We start from the raw sequence: 17,307 nt of genomic DNA, 5'->3' as shown, positions 1-17,307 counted from the left end.
TGGACATTTCAGTCAGTCAACAAGCATTTACTAAGGGCAGCAGGCCCTGAGCTAGGTGCTGAGCAAAAATCACACCCTGCCCTCAAGAAGCTGACGTCCTAACAGGGAGACACAACATGGAACAGCCAGATGCACACAAAATATAAAGAGGGGAAGAGACAGCAAAGAGCCAAGAAAGGCTTCTAAAAGAACACAGATTTTAAGTTGAGTCTTGACAGAAGCTAGGGAGCCTAAGAGGCACTGCAAGGAGCGAAGCATTACTCCAGGCATGGGACAGCCAGTGCAAAGCTATGGGGAGAAATAATATATTTAAGGGTCAGTAAGGAGGTCAGGGTAGCTGGACTGTAGTTCACGGAATGCAGTAAAGTATAAGAAAACTGGAAAAGCAGGAAGAGGTCAGATCATACAGAGGTTCAAAGGGCAAACACGTTTGACTTTGCGGGTAGCAGAAAGCCCCTAGGGCTCGTCACCTTGGCTGCTGAATGAAGAAAGGGCAGGAGCGGGGAAGATACCTGGGTGGGGGGGGTGGGGGTGGGGGCAGGGATGGAGAGGGCTAATACAGAAGTCCAACGGAAAAGTGATGATGTGCGCCTGCCTGAGGGAAGAGAAGGGGATGGAGAGAATTCCTGGCAGTGAAATAAAGGGGAAAGATTGGGCAACAAGCTGGAGATGGGATGGTGGACACCAAGGTGGCCAGTCCGGTCCTGAAAGGAGGGTGATGGTTTGAGCTCAGAGAATTCAGAAGAGGAAAGTCCAGGGGAAGAGAGCAAGCTCTAGTCTGGATCCACTGAATTCTAGATGCCTATGGGACATCAAGATGTCCAAGAGGACTTTAGTGAAGTAGGACTCTTGGCCAGAAGAAAGACTAGGGCGGGACCCAGAGATCTGAGAACCATCGCCCAGAGGCGGTGACTGAAGCCACAGAGAGAAGAAAGCCTGGTACAGAGCCCTGGGGAACGTCCAGAGGTAGAGACAGGGCGACCCTGAGGAGGAGCCAAGGAGCCCGGGAAGGCAACATCAGACAGATCTGAGGAGAGGCGGGTGGCCCTGGAGGCCAAGGCTGCAGAGACCAAGAAGACTGGGTCTGACCTCCCGCCTCGGGGCCTCCCAGCACTGCCCCGTCCCCCAAACGGCTCAGCATCCCAGCCCAGCACAAGCTCCGTCTGCCACCTTCTGGGCGCCCGCCCTCCCACCAGCACCCACTCAAATTTCTCAGTGCACAGGGTGACTCCAAACAAAGGAAGCTCCTGGAAGGCAGGGGCTGTTTCCCTGTTGTCTCTGCCAACTCGGCAGCCAGGCAGAGTGTAACACACAGAGGACTTAATGACAGCTTGCTGGTGGTCACCTCTTAAGAGCCTCAGCCCCCTTTAGGGCACAATTCAGGGGTTCCGGGGAGGAGCAGTTTTTTCAGGATCCCCAAGTTGCCAGTGCTCTATAATGTCTCCATTTCTGAGGGATTCATGTACCACCCCCTTTCTCCAAGTACAAGCTGCTTGAGGACAGGGAATAGTTTTAGAAATAGTTATTAAATTGCATTGGCCATAATTCCAGCAAGAGTTTTTACTTGAAAAGTGGAACAAATCTGGGGACAATGAGGAAGGAGAGGAGAGATTTCCAGAAGAAAACTAACTGGGCAGAAGTTAAAGAGAGAGCAGGAGGAGTTTAAGCTTGGTACAAGAGCAACGGCCGGGTGCAAAGGAGGGGGAGATCTAGCTAGGCCTCTTTTAGCAACCCAAAAAGTCAAAGTGACTCAGCCAGATCACACAAGGGAGAGCCTGAGGGGAACATGAAGGGAGGAGTGGCCCCTAATTATAAGCGGGGCTAGTGCCCTACCCTGCCACTAACTCGCTTTGTGACCACAGGCTTTCTATCTTTGAAAATAACCATTTCCTCCACCACTAAATGACAACACCAAACTAGGTCCTCTCCAGTTTCATGATCTGCTTCCCAAATTACATCAGTATTTTACCAAGTCCAAAACCCCACTAACTTTTAGATCTCTCGGTGCATTAAAACGTTCCTACTTGCCATTACCAAATAATACTAAGAAAGGGCCAGCAGGCCTCCATGGACTCCTCCCGCTAAACATCAACATTCTGAGAACTCATTCAGTTTCAGGAAGCAGCTTACTTCCTATTTCCATTCAAGTTTCACCCAAAATAACAAAGAATGAAACTTCCAGTTACATGTGATCTTAGATAGCTGGAGCGTTATCGCCTTTTATAGTTGAAAAGTCTGCTACCAGGGTTTGGCTTAAGTCAATCGGATTTTATTCAAGGATCTTTCAAAATGACATCACTTTAACTTGAATCCCCATCTCCAGCTCACTTCTGAGCATCAGACACATGTCCTGCTTTACTCCTGAGAACTTGGCACCATATATAGGAGTAATGGCAAGTGCAGTGGTCCTGGAATTGAAGAAACCGAGTTCAAACCTCACTGCTTAGCCATCTGTGCCCTTGAGCAAACTCCAGGGGCCCGGGTCTCTCGTCTGCAAAGGGAAGCACTGACTAGTGGTCTCCTAGGTCCCTTCCATACCTGTCTCCAGGAGCCACAACAACGTCTCAAGTTTTTTGTCTGTGACAGTCTATCAATTGTGATCCTGGTCTTCTCATTTTACTTTGTATCACTCACTATATAGCACAATAGTGTTCCATCACAGGCACATATAAACCTAACTTGTTCAGAAATTCACCACTCTGTGACAAACACAGATTTCCAGGAGTGTCCTTGAAGGAAGGATGGGTCAACAGACTGAAATTCTGCAATCAATCAGCAAGCATTTATTCAAAGAATGGCCAAACAACTTCCCCTCTCATGTTCTTAGTCTCCCCTTCTGTATGGGGATGATACAGACAGGTAGCACCCCATCCCACATTACCTGTTGTAAGAATCAAATAACAGAATGGATGCTAAAATGTTTTATAAGTGTAAATGCTATAATCACCTATTAAATAACTTGTATTAAAAATAAAACAGGTTGTCTGATGCAAGAGGCAAGAACATCTTAACCTTGAAATTAAGTTTTACTTAACAAAATCCATGGCACTGCTACAGGATGATGGAAACCTGAATCCCCAAAGAACTACATATTTGGGGCGCACAAAAACAAGTCTACAAAAAACAGGGAGGAAAGGGTGGGGGGAGCCGGAGATAACTGAATGTCACTCATTTAAATGGGTCAAACACGGAAAGAACACTCTCACACTGGTGGGTATAGAAATGCACTTTATTCAAAAGAAAAATAGGAGATAGGAGAGAAAAAAGAGAGAAGAGGAAGAGCAGATTAAGGGAAGGATTAGTCCGAAGGATTTGCAAATTCTAAGGGTGTTCAAAAATATTTATTGCAATTATTTCTGTAGTGGCAAGAACATGGACATTGAAAGGGAATGAGAGAGACATCAATTGGGGAATGTCTGAATAAGTTATGGTACGTGTATGTATGGGATGGAATACTATTGTGCTTGTAAGAAATGATGAAGGGGATGGTTTCAGAGAAATCTGGGAAGGTTTGTAATGATACAAAGTAAAGTGAGCAGACACAAGACCACAATTTATACAATACTACAACAGACAAAAAACTTGAAAGATTTAGACCAGGCAAGGCAATGACCGACCACAATGTCAAGAAGACCCATGATAAAGCATACTACTCACCTTCTAATAAAAAAAGTGATGAGACTCAATACAAGGGAAATATAGATTTTTGGATATAGTCAATGGAAAAATTTGTTTTGTTTGATTATGTATCTGTAAAAGGGATTTCTTTTCTTTTTCAGTGGGAGAGAGGAGAGAAAGATGAATTTTACTTGATAAAATTAAATATAATATTAAAAAACGAAGGGGCAATAAATAAAAGGACGGGGGAAATAGCACAGAAGTTGCCAGAAGTAGAGTAAGACCCAAAATAATAAAGGGTCAATGACATCATAATGAAGTAAAAATATCAGGCACCAAGGATTGCTTAATAAAGGGTTAATGAGACATAATGAAGAAAAAGGGATCAGGTATCAGGGATTGCTTAAGAGTGATAAAAGCTACAAAGAGGTCAAAGAAAATGCAATTCAAATATTCATTAAGCTTTTATTTTCCTTAGTAGGTAGAAGAAGCAAGGCACTATTAAAAAAAAAAAAAAAAAACCTGGGAACCCAAAAACAAGACCCCATAACTTTCTCAAGAGTCGGAAAACAGCACACATATACAAATAAGTGTACTCTACAGGTCTATGGACTAGGGAGATCAGGGCTTCTCAGAAGCCTGAAAAGCAGACAAGACTTTAAAGCAGAGATGACGAGGGAGTGTGTCCCAAGAATAGGGGGCGTCTTCCCAAATGCATGGCAGGGGAAGATGAGCCTCAAGTTCAGGAATCAGGCAGCTGTCCACCCTGGCTGGGACAGTGCAGAATGAATGCTCTGCAATGAGGCTGACAAGACTGGGGGCAGTCAGTAGCTGGCCTCCTAGACCAAGCTGACTCTGATATCCCCCAGAAGCAGAGGGTTCATAGGTAAAACATTTACAGAGTGTCTCCCTGATTACAACAGGGACATTTTGAGAGTAGGGGCATTCCCAGCATTTAACACAGAGCTGGTACACAGCAAGCCCTTAATAACTAGATGCTGAGTGATTGATTTAGCAGTGAAGGGAAAAGAAATATGGCAGCTTAAGGGGAAAGCTGGGGCATGTGAAATTTTTTTAAAGGACAGGACAGATACATCTTTAAGGAGCAGAGGAGACAAAATAAAGGCCGAGAAAATATACAATTTAGCAATTAGAAGCATCATTGTTCCACATCTTAAAATCCTCTTTATTTTTCAAGTGACTTAATTTTTATCGACCCCTACGTGGCTGACCTGGGCAGCTGGAGGGCACAGTGGATAAAGCACCAGACCTGGAGTCAGGAAGCCCCATTTTCCTAAGCTGGCGTCAGATACTTACTAGCGGTGTGATCCTGAGCGAGTCACTTTAGTCAGTCTGCCTCCGTTTCCTCATCTGTAAAATGATCTGGAGAAGGAGATGGCAAACCACTCCAGTGTTTCCACCAAAGAACCCCAAATGGGGTCATGCAAAGTCGGACAAGAGTGAACTCACTCAACATCACACACCCAACTCCCAAGTCCATTTTCTCAAGATCTGCTCCTGCTCCAGGAGCCCAGTGCCATGGCTACAACTGCCTCTTAAGCTTCTCCCTTAGGATGCCCCATTATCAATCTCAAATTCAATGTACCTAAAACCAAATGTTTTCTGTTCCCCATTCTCAAAGGGAAGACCAACTTCCGATCTTGCACCCTGCCTTCCTTATTTCATCCAATGAGGTCTTCATTCTCTCAGTCAAGCAAGATTTGCAAAAAGTCCATTGAATCTGACTTTCTTAAAAAGGAAACAGTTGTTTCCACCTATAAAACCCCATTGTGGAACTGTTAAAAAAAAAAAAAAATGAGGTAGCCCTTAGTCTAGAGATGTGAGGAGGGCAGGGAAATTCCATGACCAGAGCCCACAAGATCGGGTCCCAAGGAGGCACCGCAGAGGACTTTACGAGCACACCCATATATACTACAAGGCTTTCCTCTTTTGGAAATGAACATCCAGCAGCATAAGATGAGACGCCCCAATGTGATCCAACACAAGCCCAGGAAGGCGGGCTTGCTGACGCATGAGAGAGAAAAGCCGGAACCCCTGTGCTAGGGCTCTCCTTGTCCTCTCTCTCATGCACTCATACATGCGCAGGGATCCCAAGCCCAAGGCAAAGAGCCTAATGAGCCCCCACCAGTGGGAGCCCTCAATGTTGGCCTCAAAGGGAAAAGGAGCAGCTCCTGTCCACACTGCTCCTGAATGACCCATGAGACAGGGAGCTCCAGGACCATAGACCTCTGTAATTTTCACTGTTCTTTGCTTTTAATCCCAGTACTTAGCACAATAAAATTGCAGCAACAGAAGGGACTGCACTAGTCCCAATGTTACTAAGCTTGGAGTCTGGGCCAAGGCCCAAACTACTTACCAACTGTGGGGCCCCAGCATATCACCTTGATTTCCTAATCTCAAAATAACGTTGGAAGGCCCCCTCCTTCACAGGGTTTTGTGACCATCAAAGGAGAAGCGCTTTGTGAGCCCTCCACCTCCGTGGCTCACTACCATCATCTGAGCACCAACTTGTTTATTATCCCTAATAATACCTAAGGGGCAGAATTTCACCTTAGTCTCATGTGGACAAGCACAAGGCTCAGGGCATATTAAAAGCTTATCTAAGCTATTTCTAAGGTGATAAGGTGGTCCAGTAGATAGAGCACTGGGCTTGGGATCAAGAAAACTTCTCTTTCTGAATTCAAATCTAGCCTGAGACAGTTAACAGCTGTCACTTTACCCTGTTTGCCTCAGTTTTCTCATCTGTGAAATGAGCTGGAGAAGGAAATGGTAAGCCACTCTAGTGTCTCTGCCAAGAAAATGCCAAATGTGATAAGAAGAGTCAGAGATGATGAAAAAAATTGTTAAACAACAATCAACTCCTGGTGATGAATTTGTATTCTCGAAAGATACAAATATAATATAATATAAATATAATATAATAAATACAAATATAATATAAGATCCAGATTCATTTTCTAGATGATAAAATGCAATAGAAACTTTTGCTTCATGCTGTACTCTTTTCCCACAAAACTCTTCTGCTAGCAAAAGAATCACATGCAAACTTAACTCCATTTACAATCCAGAGAAGATTTTCAGTTATTTAAGGTCAATGTAGAGAAATCTTTACCTTTTCCCTTCTGCTCCCCCGAAAAAATTATAACAAAAACCTAAGAAATACTGACTTGCATGGGTATCTGAGAGATGTGCCTCCCCCTCCTTCCTTTTTTTTTTCCTGAGACAATTGGGGTTAAGTGACTTGCCCAGGGTCACACAGCCAGGAAGTATTAAGTATCTGAGATCAAACTTGAACTCAGGTCCTCCTGACTTCAGGGCTGTTGCTCTACCCACTGTGCTACCTCGCTGCCCCACCTTCCTCCCTTTGGTAAAGGTTACCTTCCCTGGCATCGAGATGTCCCTCCATGCCCAGAGGAACTCCACCCCCAATTTAGGGACTATAGGTAACTCTGGGTTCAGATGCGAGTCCAGGTGGCTCCCCAGAGGAGAGTCCTACCAGAAGCCCCAGCAGGCTCTCAGCACTACCTGCCCATGATCTGCCCATGGGTTAGGGGCTACCAGCAGCCTAGAGCCCATCTCCAGAGACATCCTGCCTCTGACACCAAAGCCTCCCTGCCCAGGGCCAGGCAATGACTTAAACACTCCTTACCCTCCAGGGGGTCCCTTTAAAATTGGCTCTATGACCCAGGGGAGGAGGGAGGTCCCAGACAGCCCATGCAAAGGCCCCAGGACCAGAGCAGAGACAAGGTCAGTCTGGCCGCAGAATGGGGAGTTACATCCAGGGAAGCCAGAAAGGCAGGTGAGACACAGAGGGGTTTCTGTTTTATTCTAGAGGCAAGAAGAAGGCATTGAAGTTTACGAAGAAGGGACTCATATAGTTAGAGCTCGGCATAGGGCAACATCACTTTGGCAGCAGGAAGGAGGAGGGATTCCGTGGGGACAGATGAGGGAAGGAGATCAATTAGAGACCACTGCAATAGGTATTCTAGGCTAAAGGTGATAGCTGTGCGAGCAGAGAGAAAGGACGGGACACCAAACGTACTGCAGAGGTAGAAACAAGCAGATCTGGCAAATGACTGGCATTGTGAATTGAAAATAACACTCTGGTTGCCAACCTTCGAATCTCTAAAACAGACAGGGAGGGTCAGAAGAAGCACAAGCATTTTATAACACAAAACAGGAAGGGAGAGTTGGCGATGAGAGAAAGAGAACGGGTCCTTTATAGGATGTGATGGGTCAGAAATATCAGGGGCACATCTAGTTTGAAAAGTAAAATAAGCCATTGGTGATGCAAGAACGAAGCTCGAGAAGAAAATGGAGCCAGATAAATAGAGGTGGGAGTTGTCCACACAGAAATGACGATTAAACATAAGAGAGCTGTCTTCATCTTTCAAAAATAAGTCTAAAATAAGACTTGCAGGTCATCTGTCCACTTCCAAGGCAAGATAATAACAGAACATACATATTCATATAGTACCCCACAATTCTTCCCACAGGAAATGATTTCACTTAAGTATCTAATTTGGAAATTATTGAAAGTCCTATAAGGGTAACACTATTTTCTTCCAATTTTTAGAAAAACATTAATTACCAAATTAATCTGGCATATTTAATATATACTTATAAAACCTGACTTTGAAACTATCACAGATGTCTCTTAGCATTAGGTAGGATTTTTCATTATTTGGTTGGTCTTTTTTTTTTTTAAACCATCTTTGGGTAAATGTTTCTTAAATTGTCCCTTACTAACATTCATAGGATCCTAAGATTTAAAATTCAAAAGTTCCTTTACCTTTTGATTTACAGACCAGGAAACTGTAGCCCAAGAGATTAAATGAAGTGATTTAAACAAAGGTGACACAAAATACAAATGTCCAATCTGGATTTGGACACAGATTCTCTTGAGTATAAATCCAGCATTCTATAAAACAATACTATGTCACCAATTTGTTTGATTAAAAAAATTTTCTTTGACAAAAAACCCAGAGTATATCCCACTTTCCCTTCCCCATTTAGGTACACCTATAATTCAATTCAACCAATATTTATTAAAAGCTTATATCTCACACCAAGCACTTTTGTCTTTTACACAATAAAATGCTAAATGTCAAAGAATCTCTTGCTCTAATTTATGAGTAAGTTATCTTTCCTGGGGCACCAAAGCTTTTTGAATATAGCTAACCACCCTAACACAAAAGACTGATAACACCTTGAAGTCCAAGGGACCGATCCATCACTCACAACCCATGGGTCAATGATTGAGTCCCTTAACCTCTGCCACCACCCTCAGCTCACATCAAAGCAGGCTGGATGGGCCTCTAAAGCTACTTCCATCAAGGTCTCGGACTAAGAACAGGGACAGTGTTGGGAGGGCCATTCATGCTGGCGCTCTCATATTCCTAGGCTCCGCTCTGCTTCAGGGGACAACAAAAAGACTTCATCCTCCCAGGTGTTTTCGACTGTAAAGTGCCTCAAAAAGACAAGAGTCACAAAGTGGCAGGGAATTTCTCAGAGCTACATGGTTGTTCTAGCACAACAGCATCAGGCAGACATGGGAGAACCCGATGCTCTTCTTCATTCTGTCAGGAAGAAGGAATATGACCCAGAACTTCCTGGACAGACACACTACCACTGTCCTACCTTTGAGGTACAGAAAAAAGTCGGGACATTTTATGACTTCCCTGGGAGAGGAGGCAACTACAGACACTAGAACAGGGATGTCGGACCCTGGCCATCTCACGGGGCGAAAACACTCCCAAGTGCCCCAAAGTAGATTCTAATGTGATCGGGAAATACTTAAAATAAAGAGAAATGCATCACAACACAGACAAGGCTGACACGTGGTTTCCTGAGTCATTATACGGGCCAGGAGGACCCTTTGGTGCAGGTCAGGGGCCCCCATTTCTATCTGGATTTGTACCCTGGCCCAGAGCAGCACTGACAAGTTAAGCAACTTAGTCAAAGCCGCACACTCTAGTGTGTGTGAGCAGGTCTTTATGGATCCAAGGCCAGCTGTCTGTCCACTAAGCAACAAAGCTTCTCTTTACAATACATGTTTCAGCAAACTATCATCCTGGAACTTAAGCCACTCTGTAATAGACCCTTACTCGATAGATTGAGACAGCCTCGAAAGAAATTTCTGATAATCCTCCTTGACTTTTGCACAACACAATCAACACAGAAGTAGGCAGAAAGCTATGTCTGCTAAATACGCCTTGTTTTGCAGAAAGACATTTTGGGCATCAGAAATGGAATTTTCTATAATTGCAGCAATTTAGGAGAGGAAGAAAAAGCATTCCACCCTGTTTGCCAACCTACAGAAGAATTTAGCTTTCCCACAGCATTCCATTGTGGCCTTCTCCAAGGAAAGGCTATCTGCAATTATATGAGGCAGATGCTGACTAAATATTGCATGTCTTCCCAATAAACTCTAGTCAGAGACTTTCTCCTCATATCCGTTTTAAGCCTCAATGTTTCTTATTTGTGCCTACCAAAATATCCCAGTTAAAATTCTAAAAAAATAAAATAAAATAAAATAAAAGTTGGGCCTGAGTCAAGACAGCTGGATTCTGCCACTAAACTTGCTAGGTGACCTGAAGCAATTAATTTAACCTCTGAATACTCAATTTCCTTGGCTGTGAAATTACCATTCCAGCTACAACAGTCTATTATTCTACCACAATAAGAAAGCTCATTTAAACATGTTTTTCAAAATTACTCCTTACCTCTTCAGGCACAATAATTAATGGGTATTTATCCTCAGATAAAAAGTTGAAAATAACCCACACTTTAAATGAATCTTCTTCACTGATGAACAAAGGACTTTTGGTGAGGTTTTTTTTGACACAAAGCGTCCAACACATCCTATTAAACTCAATCTTGTCAAAGTTTCCTTGAACCTAGAAACAAAGGAAAAGTACAAAACATTAAAAACCACTACAAAGACAGCCAAAAATAAGTGCAACTATACATCCCAGTACCACTGGCGCTGTGACTGAGATTGTACAGAATGTGTGAGATACCCCACTGTGAAATAGCCAAACCCCCAATGTAATGTGAAGCAACAGTCTCCTCCGCCCCCCATAACATTCGTTCATACAAAACCATCGATCCTACTGTACTAACTGCTCCTAGACCTATTGGCCTAAAGTCATGTTTTGGAAAAACCAATAAATTTTCTTAATCTCTCTGGATTGTAGATGACCTCAAAGGGCCCTCCCAACTCCATGACTGCCTACTAGAGAAAGGCATTTCCACTCTGGGAATGTGCAGTGTCTATGGAAAACAGGAGGGGCTGGAGACCAAAACTGCTCCTGGCCAAGAGGACCAGGAAAGGCTTCAGAGGAGGCCCCATCTGAACTGGCCTCAGAGGTAGGGAACATTTCAATAAATATAGATGAAGAGGTGGAGGGGTGGAATGGCTTCATGGGCCAAGGCCCAGAAACAGAAAAGCAAAGAAATTATTCAAAAAATGGAAAGTAGCCCAAATTGGCTAAAAATTCCTAGGAAAAACAAAAATCAGTTCAGAGACCATATCACAATAAGTTCCAAATGCATATGTGACCAAAATATTAACTATTCACATCATTAAATAAAAAAAGAAATGTTTCATAATAATAGCCACAGGGAAGATTTTAAACCAAATGAAAAAGAGATGACTGTAAAAAATAAACAATCTAAATTACCTAAAATTTAAAAGTTTTTGCATGAACATAATTATTGCAGCTACAATAAAGATAAATCCTCAATTTTTTGCATCAAAAATTGAAGAAAAAAAAAGTCAGATAACCAAAACACATAAGGAACTAACACAAATAGAAGCCCATTCTCTTAAATGGTCAAAGGATACAAACAAGTTACCAAAAGAAGAATTTAAAGTGACCAACAACCATCTGAATAAATAATCCAAATCATTAACCAAAGAAACATTTTATTTCTTGCCCTTCAAAATGGCAAGGATAAAAGTCAGAAATAATCAATACTGAAGTAGCTACTGAAGAATAGGGACACTAAACATACTCTAATAGCACTGTAAATTAGTCCAAAAGTTATAGAAAACAAATCCAGTCATTTTTCTTGCATTGTTCCAAACTGTTCATACTCTTTGACCAAGCAATTCTACTATTGACATAATACCAGAAAAGAAAGAAAAGCGCTCATAATAACAAAATATCTTAGCAGTATTTTTTATGGTAATAATAAAATTGGAAACAAAGTAAGTGATCATTGAAGGAAAGGATAAACAATTTGTGGTATGAATGTAAATGAATGCTCCTGTGTCCCTTACAGACGTGGCTGCCACGGAGGCAGACCACAGCCTCTGCAGGGAGAGTTATCCAATCTCATCTGCAGGGGGTTGGATGGCTCCTGGGAGAACGAGGACCGTGGAGGGAACCTGTGGGAGCATCCTCCCAGGTAAGTGACACGAGAGCTGTCTGGCGGCCTTATGGCTACAAGGGCAGGCCTAGAAGGGGGCGTTCAGGTGAGAGTATTGGTAAAGAAGGCAAGCCGTTTCTGTGATTGCTCTCCTCAGTGATGGCTCTGGGGCCTGGGACAACAGCAGGGCTGACAGATGGTCTGGGGAACACTAGCATCCCAAGGCTGTTGGGTTCAGGGTCCTGGGCTGGCTCCTTTAGAGCTTATAAGAGGGGCAGGTGAAGAGACAGACTTACCTGGCGCAGCTCTTCTCAGGGTGCCTTGCCACTTTATATATATATATATTTTATATATATATATATATACAATTACAATATACAATATATATACATGTATATGTACATATATATGTACAATACATATATATGTACGATATACAATACAATATATATACAATACAATATATACTATAATTGTGAAGGCAAGTTTTCAACCCCAAATTAGCCTCACAGCATGTAAAATTCAGTATAAGCACCCAGCACTGTGCTATCCCTAAACTAGAAAAACGAGGAGTCCGAGACAACAAAATCTGACAAATGAAAGTGTGAGATAAATACATATCTACAGCCAAACAGAAAATGCGATCACTATAGAACCAAAGATGGCAAAGCATTTTTAAATCAACGTTTTACTGATGCTTTTTTATTTCTTACAACACCGTCACTTCCCAATGGCACCCCTAGACCAGCAGAGCATGGCATTAGAGAAGAAGACATGAACTGATGCTGAGTGATGTGATTAGAACCAAGAGAACATTGTACACAGTGACAACAAGGTTATGTGATGAGCAGTTCTGATGGACGTGGCTGTTTTCAAGAGCAAAGTGATTCAGGCCAATCCTAACAGACTAGTGATGGAAAGACCCATCTGCATCCAGAAAGAGGATTGAATGTGGATCATAACATAGCATTTTCACATTTCTCATTGTTGTTTGCGTTTTTGTTTTCTTTTTCATTTTTTCCTTTTTGATCTGATTTTTCTTATGCAACATGATGTGGAAATATGCATAGAAAAATTGTACATATTTAATATATACTGGATTACTTGCTGGCTATAGGAGGAGTGAGGGGAAGGGAGAGAAAAATATTTGGAACACAAGGTTTTGCTAGGGTGAATGTTGAAAATTATCTGCATGTATTTTGAAAATAAAAAGTTATTTTTAAAATAAAGTTTTTTCAATTAACAAGCTTTTTTTTGCCTCTCAACCACCTCAAAAAAATTTACATAAAGAAAACAAACAAAACCCTTATAACAAATATGAACAGTCAAAAAAATAAAAACCAAAAACAAAGTCCTGCACTGACCATGTCCAACAATGTATGTCTCATTCTGTATCTTGATCACCTTTGTCAGGAGGTGACATGTTTCATTATTGGCACTCTGGTATTGTGGATGGTCATTGCATTAATCAGAGTTAAGTCTTTCAAAGTTATTTCTCTTTAGGATGTTGTTATCATATAAAATGCTCTCCTGGTTCTCTTGACTTCACTCTGTATTTCCTTCAATATAAGTCTTCCCCAGGTTTCTCTGAAACCATCATCATGTTTATAGTCAATAATACTCTAACACATTAATATACCATAATTACTCAGCCATTCTCCAATTAACAGGCAGCCCTGTTCTATGCCAGCACAGAAAAAGCCATAACAAATATTTTTGTACATATGAACCTTTTTCTTCTATCTTTGATCTCCCTAAGATACAGGGCCTAAGAATGATATCACTGAGTCACACTTTTGGAGGACAGTTCCAAGTCACTTCCCAGAATGGATGGACTAATTCACAATTCCATTAATGGTACATAAATCCACATCCTCTCCAGTATTGGTCATATTTCTCTTCTATCACCTTTGACAATCTGATAGGCTAAAATAGAACCCCAGAGCTGCCTCATTTGCATTTGCTTATTAATTACTTCACCATTTTCACAATGGCTATAACTTGGGTTTCTTTCTTTGAAAGATATGCCTATTTATATCTTTTAATCAATTTGTCACAGAAGAAAGACTTCTGATAATAAGAAGTGTCAAACTATCATGTGAGGAAGAGTTGAAGGAATTGGGGGGACTTCATCTGAAAAGAAACTGCTTCGGGAGAAATGTGATCCTGTTTGCAAACACCTCGAAAACTCTGTGGGAGAGAGAGCAACTTGCTCTCTGTGACACCCATAGACAAGGACAACCAAAGCCCCAGGAAGCCAGAGTTTGGCTCAAGGCAAGTAAGGAAAATAGCAAGAATCAGCACTATCAAAAACTGCAAGAAGGGCTTTGTACAAGAGACTTTCATGCGTTCTGCTCCGAGTCCCTCATGTAAGTGCCGGCAAGTGTGGAATTCCTCTTCCTCCATTTGTTTGAGGGAGGATGGGGGCGAACAGTGTTTGAAGGGAACCAGGCCAGGCCACATCTCCTCCTCGTTGGTCCAGGTTCTAAGGCCACTCAGACCCTTGTTCCTTACTAAGTCTATGTCTTACAGAGGAAAGTGAAAAGATAATAGGAGGAAGGGGAGGAGAAAAGGAGAGGAGGAGGGGAAGAGGGGGAGGAGAGGGAGGAGACAGGAGGAGGAGGAAGAGGAGGAGGAGGAGGAGAAGGAAGAAGAAGGGGAGGAGAGAGGATTAACAGGAAGAGAGGAGGAAGAGGAGGGGGAGGAGAGAAGAGGAAGAGGAGGAAGGGGAAGAGAGAGGAGAAAGAGAAGGGGGAGGAAAGAGAAAGAAGAGGAGGGGAGGGGAGAGGAGGAAGAGGAAGGGAGGAAGAAGAGGAGAGGGAGGGAAGAAGGGGAAGAGGAGGAAGAGGAAAGAAGAAGAGGAGGAGGAAGAGGAGAGAGGAGGGGGAGTAATAGCAGTAAACAGGTGTCCCAGGCTCAAGTCCCATCCCTGCTACTTACTGGGGGACTTGGGGCAAATTACTAAATCTGAACACATTTAACTCAACTCATGTTTTTTATAAAGAAAGTGCTTCCAGAGCAGGGAGAGGAAGTGATGAATCCACAGTCACATAGATCCTGACTCACAGAATGGTGAGCTGGAAGGAGCCTCGGTTTCCATGTAATCTAAGGCAAGCCCCAAGCCTGACTCCCAGAGGCCGGCCTCCGATGCCGGCTCCCAATGTGCTGATGCTCTTCCTAGAAGGCGCCTCCTGCCGGCGTCTGGCCAGAGCAGCACACGGGGACCGTCAGGCCCTTCAGTGTCTCCCAAGGGCGTGAGGTTCGTGCTCCGGAGGTGGGTCAGGGCCGACCTTTTCTCTTTCTGACTCACACACGGGGAGCCACCAGCCTCAGGGAGGGGCCGCCAGGACAGGCCAGGGAGCGCTGGGCGAGGGCCGGCCTCACTCCCCTCCGGGGCCGCTGGGCCCAGGGGCCGGTGCAGAGCGGGGCGGCAGGGGGAGGCCCTGGGTGCAGGGGGAGCCCCGGGCCTTTAAGGAGTCTGACAGGCCTCGGTGTGACTGAGGCCAAACCCATTCCGTGTGAAGTTAGGTAGTGATGGAGTCTCTGGTTTCCGAGAGTCCCGAAAAATCTAAGTAAAAGAATGACTCTGGGAGGGGAAGGCCTGGGGATCTCTGTCCAATCCACGCTAACTTAGCGCAATCTTTATTCTTCACACGGACGCCACAGGCCCCATGTCACAGCCTGTCTGGGCAGGTTGGGGAGGGGGCGGCACAGGCCTTATGGCCAAGGGTTCTCGGCACCGCTTGAAATCTGTGATTCTGTGGCCCTAGAGCCCGGCTCAACTGTGACTGCGCAGCCTCTGCTCCTATCAGTGACGAGTCTCCTATCGGCTCACAGAGAGCTGCCAGACCCAAAGATCATCTAGAAAGAGCTTCCTGTTTTAATGCAAGCCCAGAAACTTTTCGCCCAGAAGCTTTTCACCCAGAAGCACAATTTGAATATTAAAATGCACATGTAGATGTCAACTAATAGCTCTTAATTTAGACATCTTGTTAAATTAAAACGGGGGTTCAAAGGCACCTACTGTTCCAGACTTGCTTACCGACACTGATGCGTAAATTCTCACCTTCACTAAATGCTCCAGAATGTGTCTCCTCCAAGCTATAACTTCTAGACTTAAGGCTCACAGATGATGGGGCCATCCGCGTGGCAGGGCCTGCTCGTGGACCCAGGTCTGAGTCCAAAGCCAGCGTCCTTTGTGGCCCCACATCACAGGCTCCCAAACCTCTCCGTTTCATCCACTTCACGTTGACAATACAAAAGATAAAAAATAGCCACAGAAAGCAAAAGGGCGGGTACATGAGGATCAGAAAGCCGCCTCCAAGTCAGAAGTCCTGGGTTCAAATACCACCTCTGACCAGTCCTGGCTGAGGGAGAGTTCCCCATACCGGTGAAAACCCCGGTCCACTCTCCATAATCTATCCCCTGTAGAAGGCCAGGCTCTGTGGTTAAATTGTGGGGGCATGCCACGGTCAAGGATGGTTACACTACATTTAAACTATTGGAACATTTAAATAGCAATGAAAGAAAACTGGCAAAGCTCTTTAGGGAGGGCAGTTCTTTATTTAAAAAGCCTTCACAAAAGACTAAAGAGTCCCTTCTCAAATGCTCCCTCAATGTCACGAGCCCCATTTCCACGCACAGGTGTCCAGCCTGGGCCCTGCTCTTCACTTGCGCAGCTGGCCGCTATCTTAGTCCGGCTCATCACCTCTTATCTAGACCCGGCCCTTCCTCAGAGCCCATCAGGGAGCTCCAAGAATTTCCTAAGAGCAGATCTGACCAGGACACCCCCTACTCGCTGCTCCAGGGGTGCTCTATTACCTCTAGACTCACAAATCTCTGCTTCACCTGTGAGGCTCCAACTGCCCTTGGCAGCCTGGCTGGACCCTTCTCTGGGGCACCCACACAGGCTTTCTCCTCAGTCAGAGAAGTCTGTCTGCAGCCCTCCAGCTTTGGCCTTTCCCAGGCCCAGGAGGCTCTCCCTCGAGCCTCGAGCCTCATTACTACACTGAAATGGCTCTTCATCACCAAATCTGATGATTTCGTCTCAATCCTCCCCTTCCTGCCTTCTCTGCAGCACAACGCCATTCACCACCTTCTCCTCCTGTTATGCCACAGTTCTCTTTTATTGTCCTGACTCAGTTTCCCTAATTATCTGACCCAGTCCTGCCTAGGCTTCCCTAATTGTTCTGCTTCAGTTTATAATTGTCTGCTCAGTCCTCCAAAACCTCCCCTCCCTCTTTATCAGAACATTTGATGAGGATAAAAGAGCTTATGTTTTAGAACACCAGA

The 17,307-nt window shown here is 44.0% G+C and overlaps 1 protein-coding gene across 1 annotated transcript in view; it reads right to left on the bottom strand.

Moving 5' to 3' along the window:
• SWAP70 (switching B cell complex subunit SWAP70) overlaps window positions 1-17,307 on the bottom strand; it is a 74,581-nt gene that overhangs the window by 28,330 nt on the left and 28,944 nt on the right. Inside the window, exon 3 of the mRNA XM_003773573.4 lies at window positions 10,365-10,538. Coding sequence (XP_003773621.1) covers window positions 10,365-10,538 — 174 coding nt within the window. The remainder of the gene's footprint in view (window positions 1-10,364; window positions 10,539-17,307) is intronic.

Source organism: Sarcophilus harrisii, chromosome 6, assembly GCF_902635505.1.
Source record: "Sarcophilus harrisii chromosome 6, mSarHar1.11, whole genome shotgun sequence".
NCBI classification, from domain to species: Eukaryota; Metazoa; Chordata; class Mammalia; order Dasyuromorphia; family Dasyuridae; genus Sarcophilus; species Sarcophilus harrisii.
The sequence above is the reverse complement of the archived record's forward strand: the minus strand, read 5'-3'. Positions and strand labels throughout refer to the sequence as shown.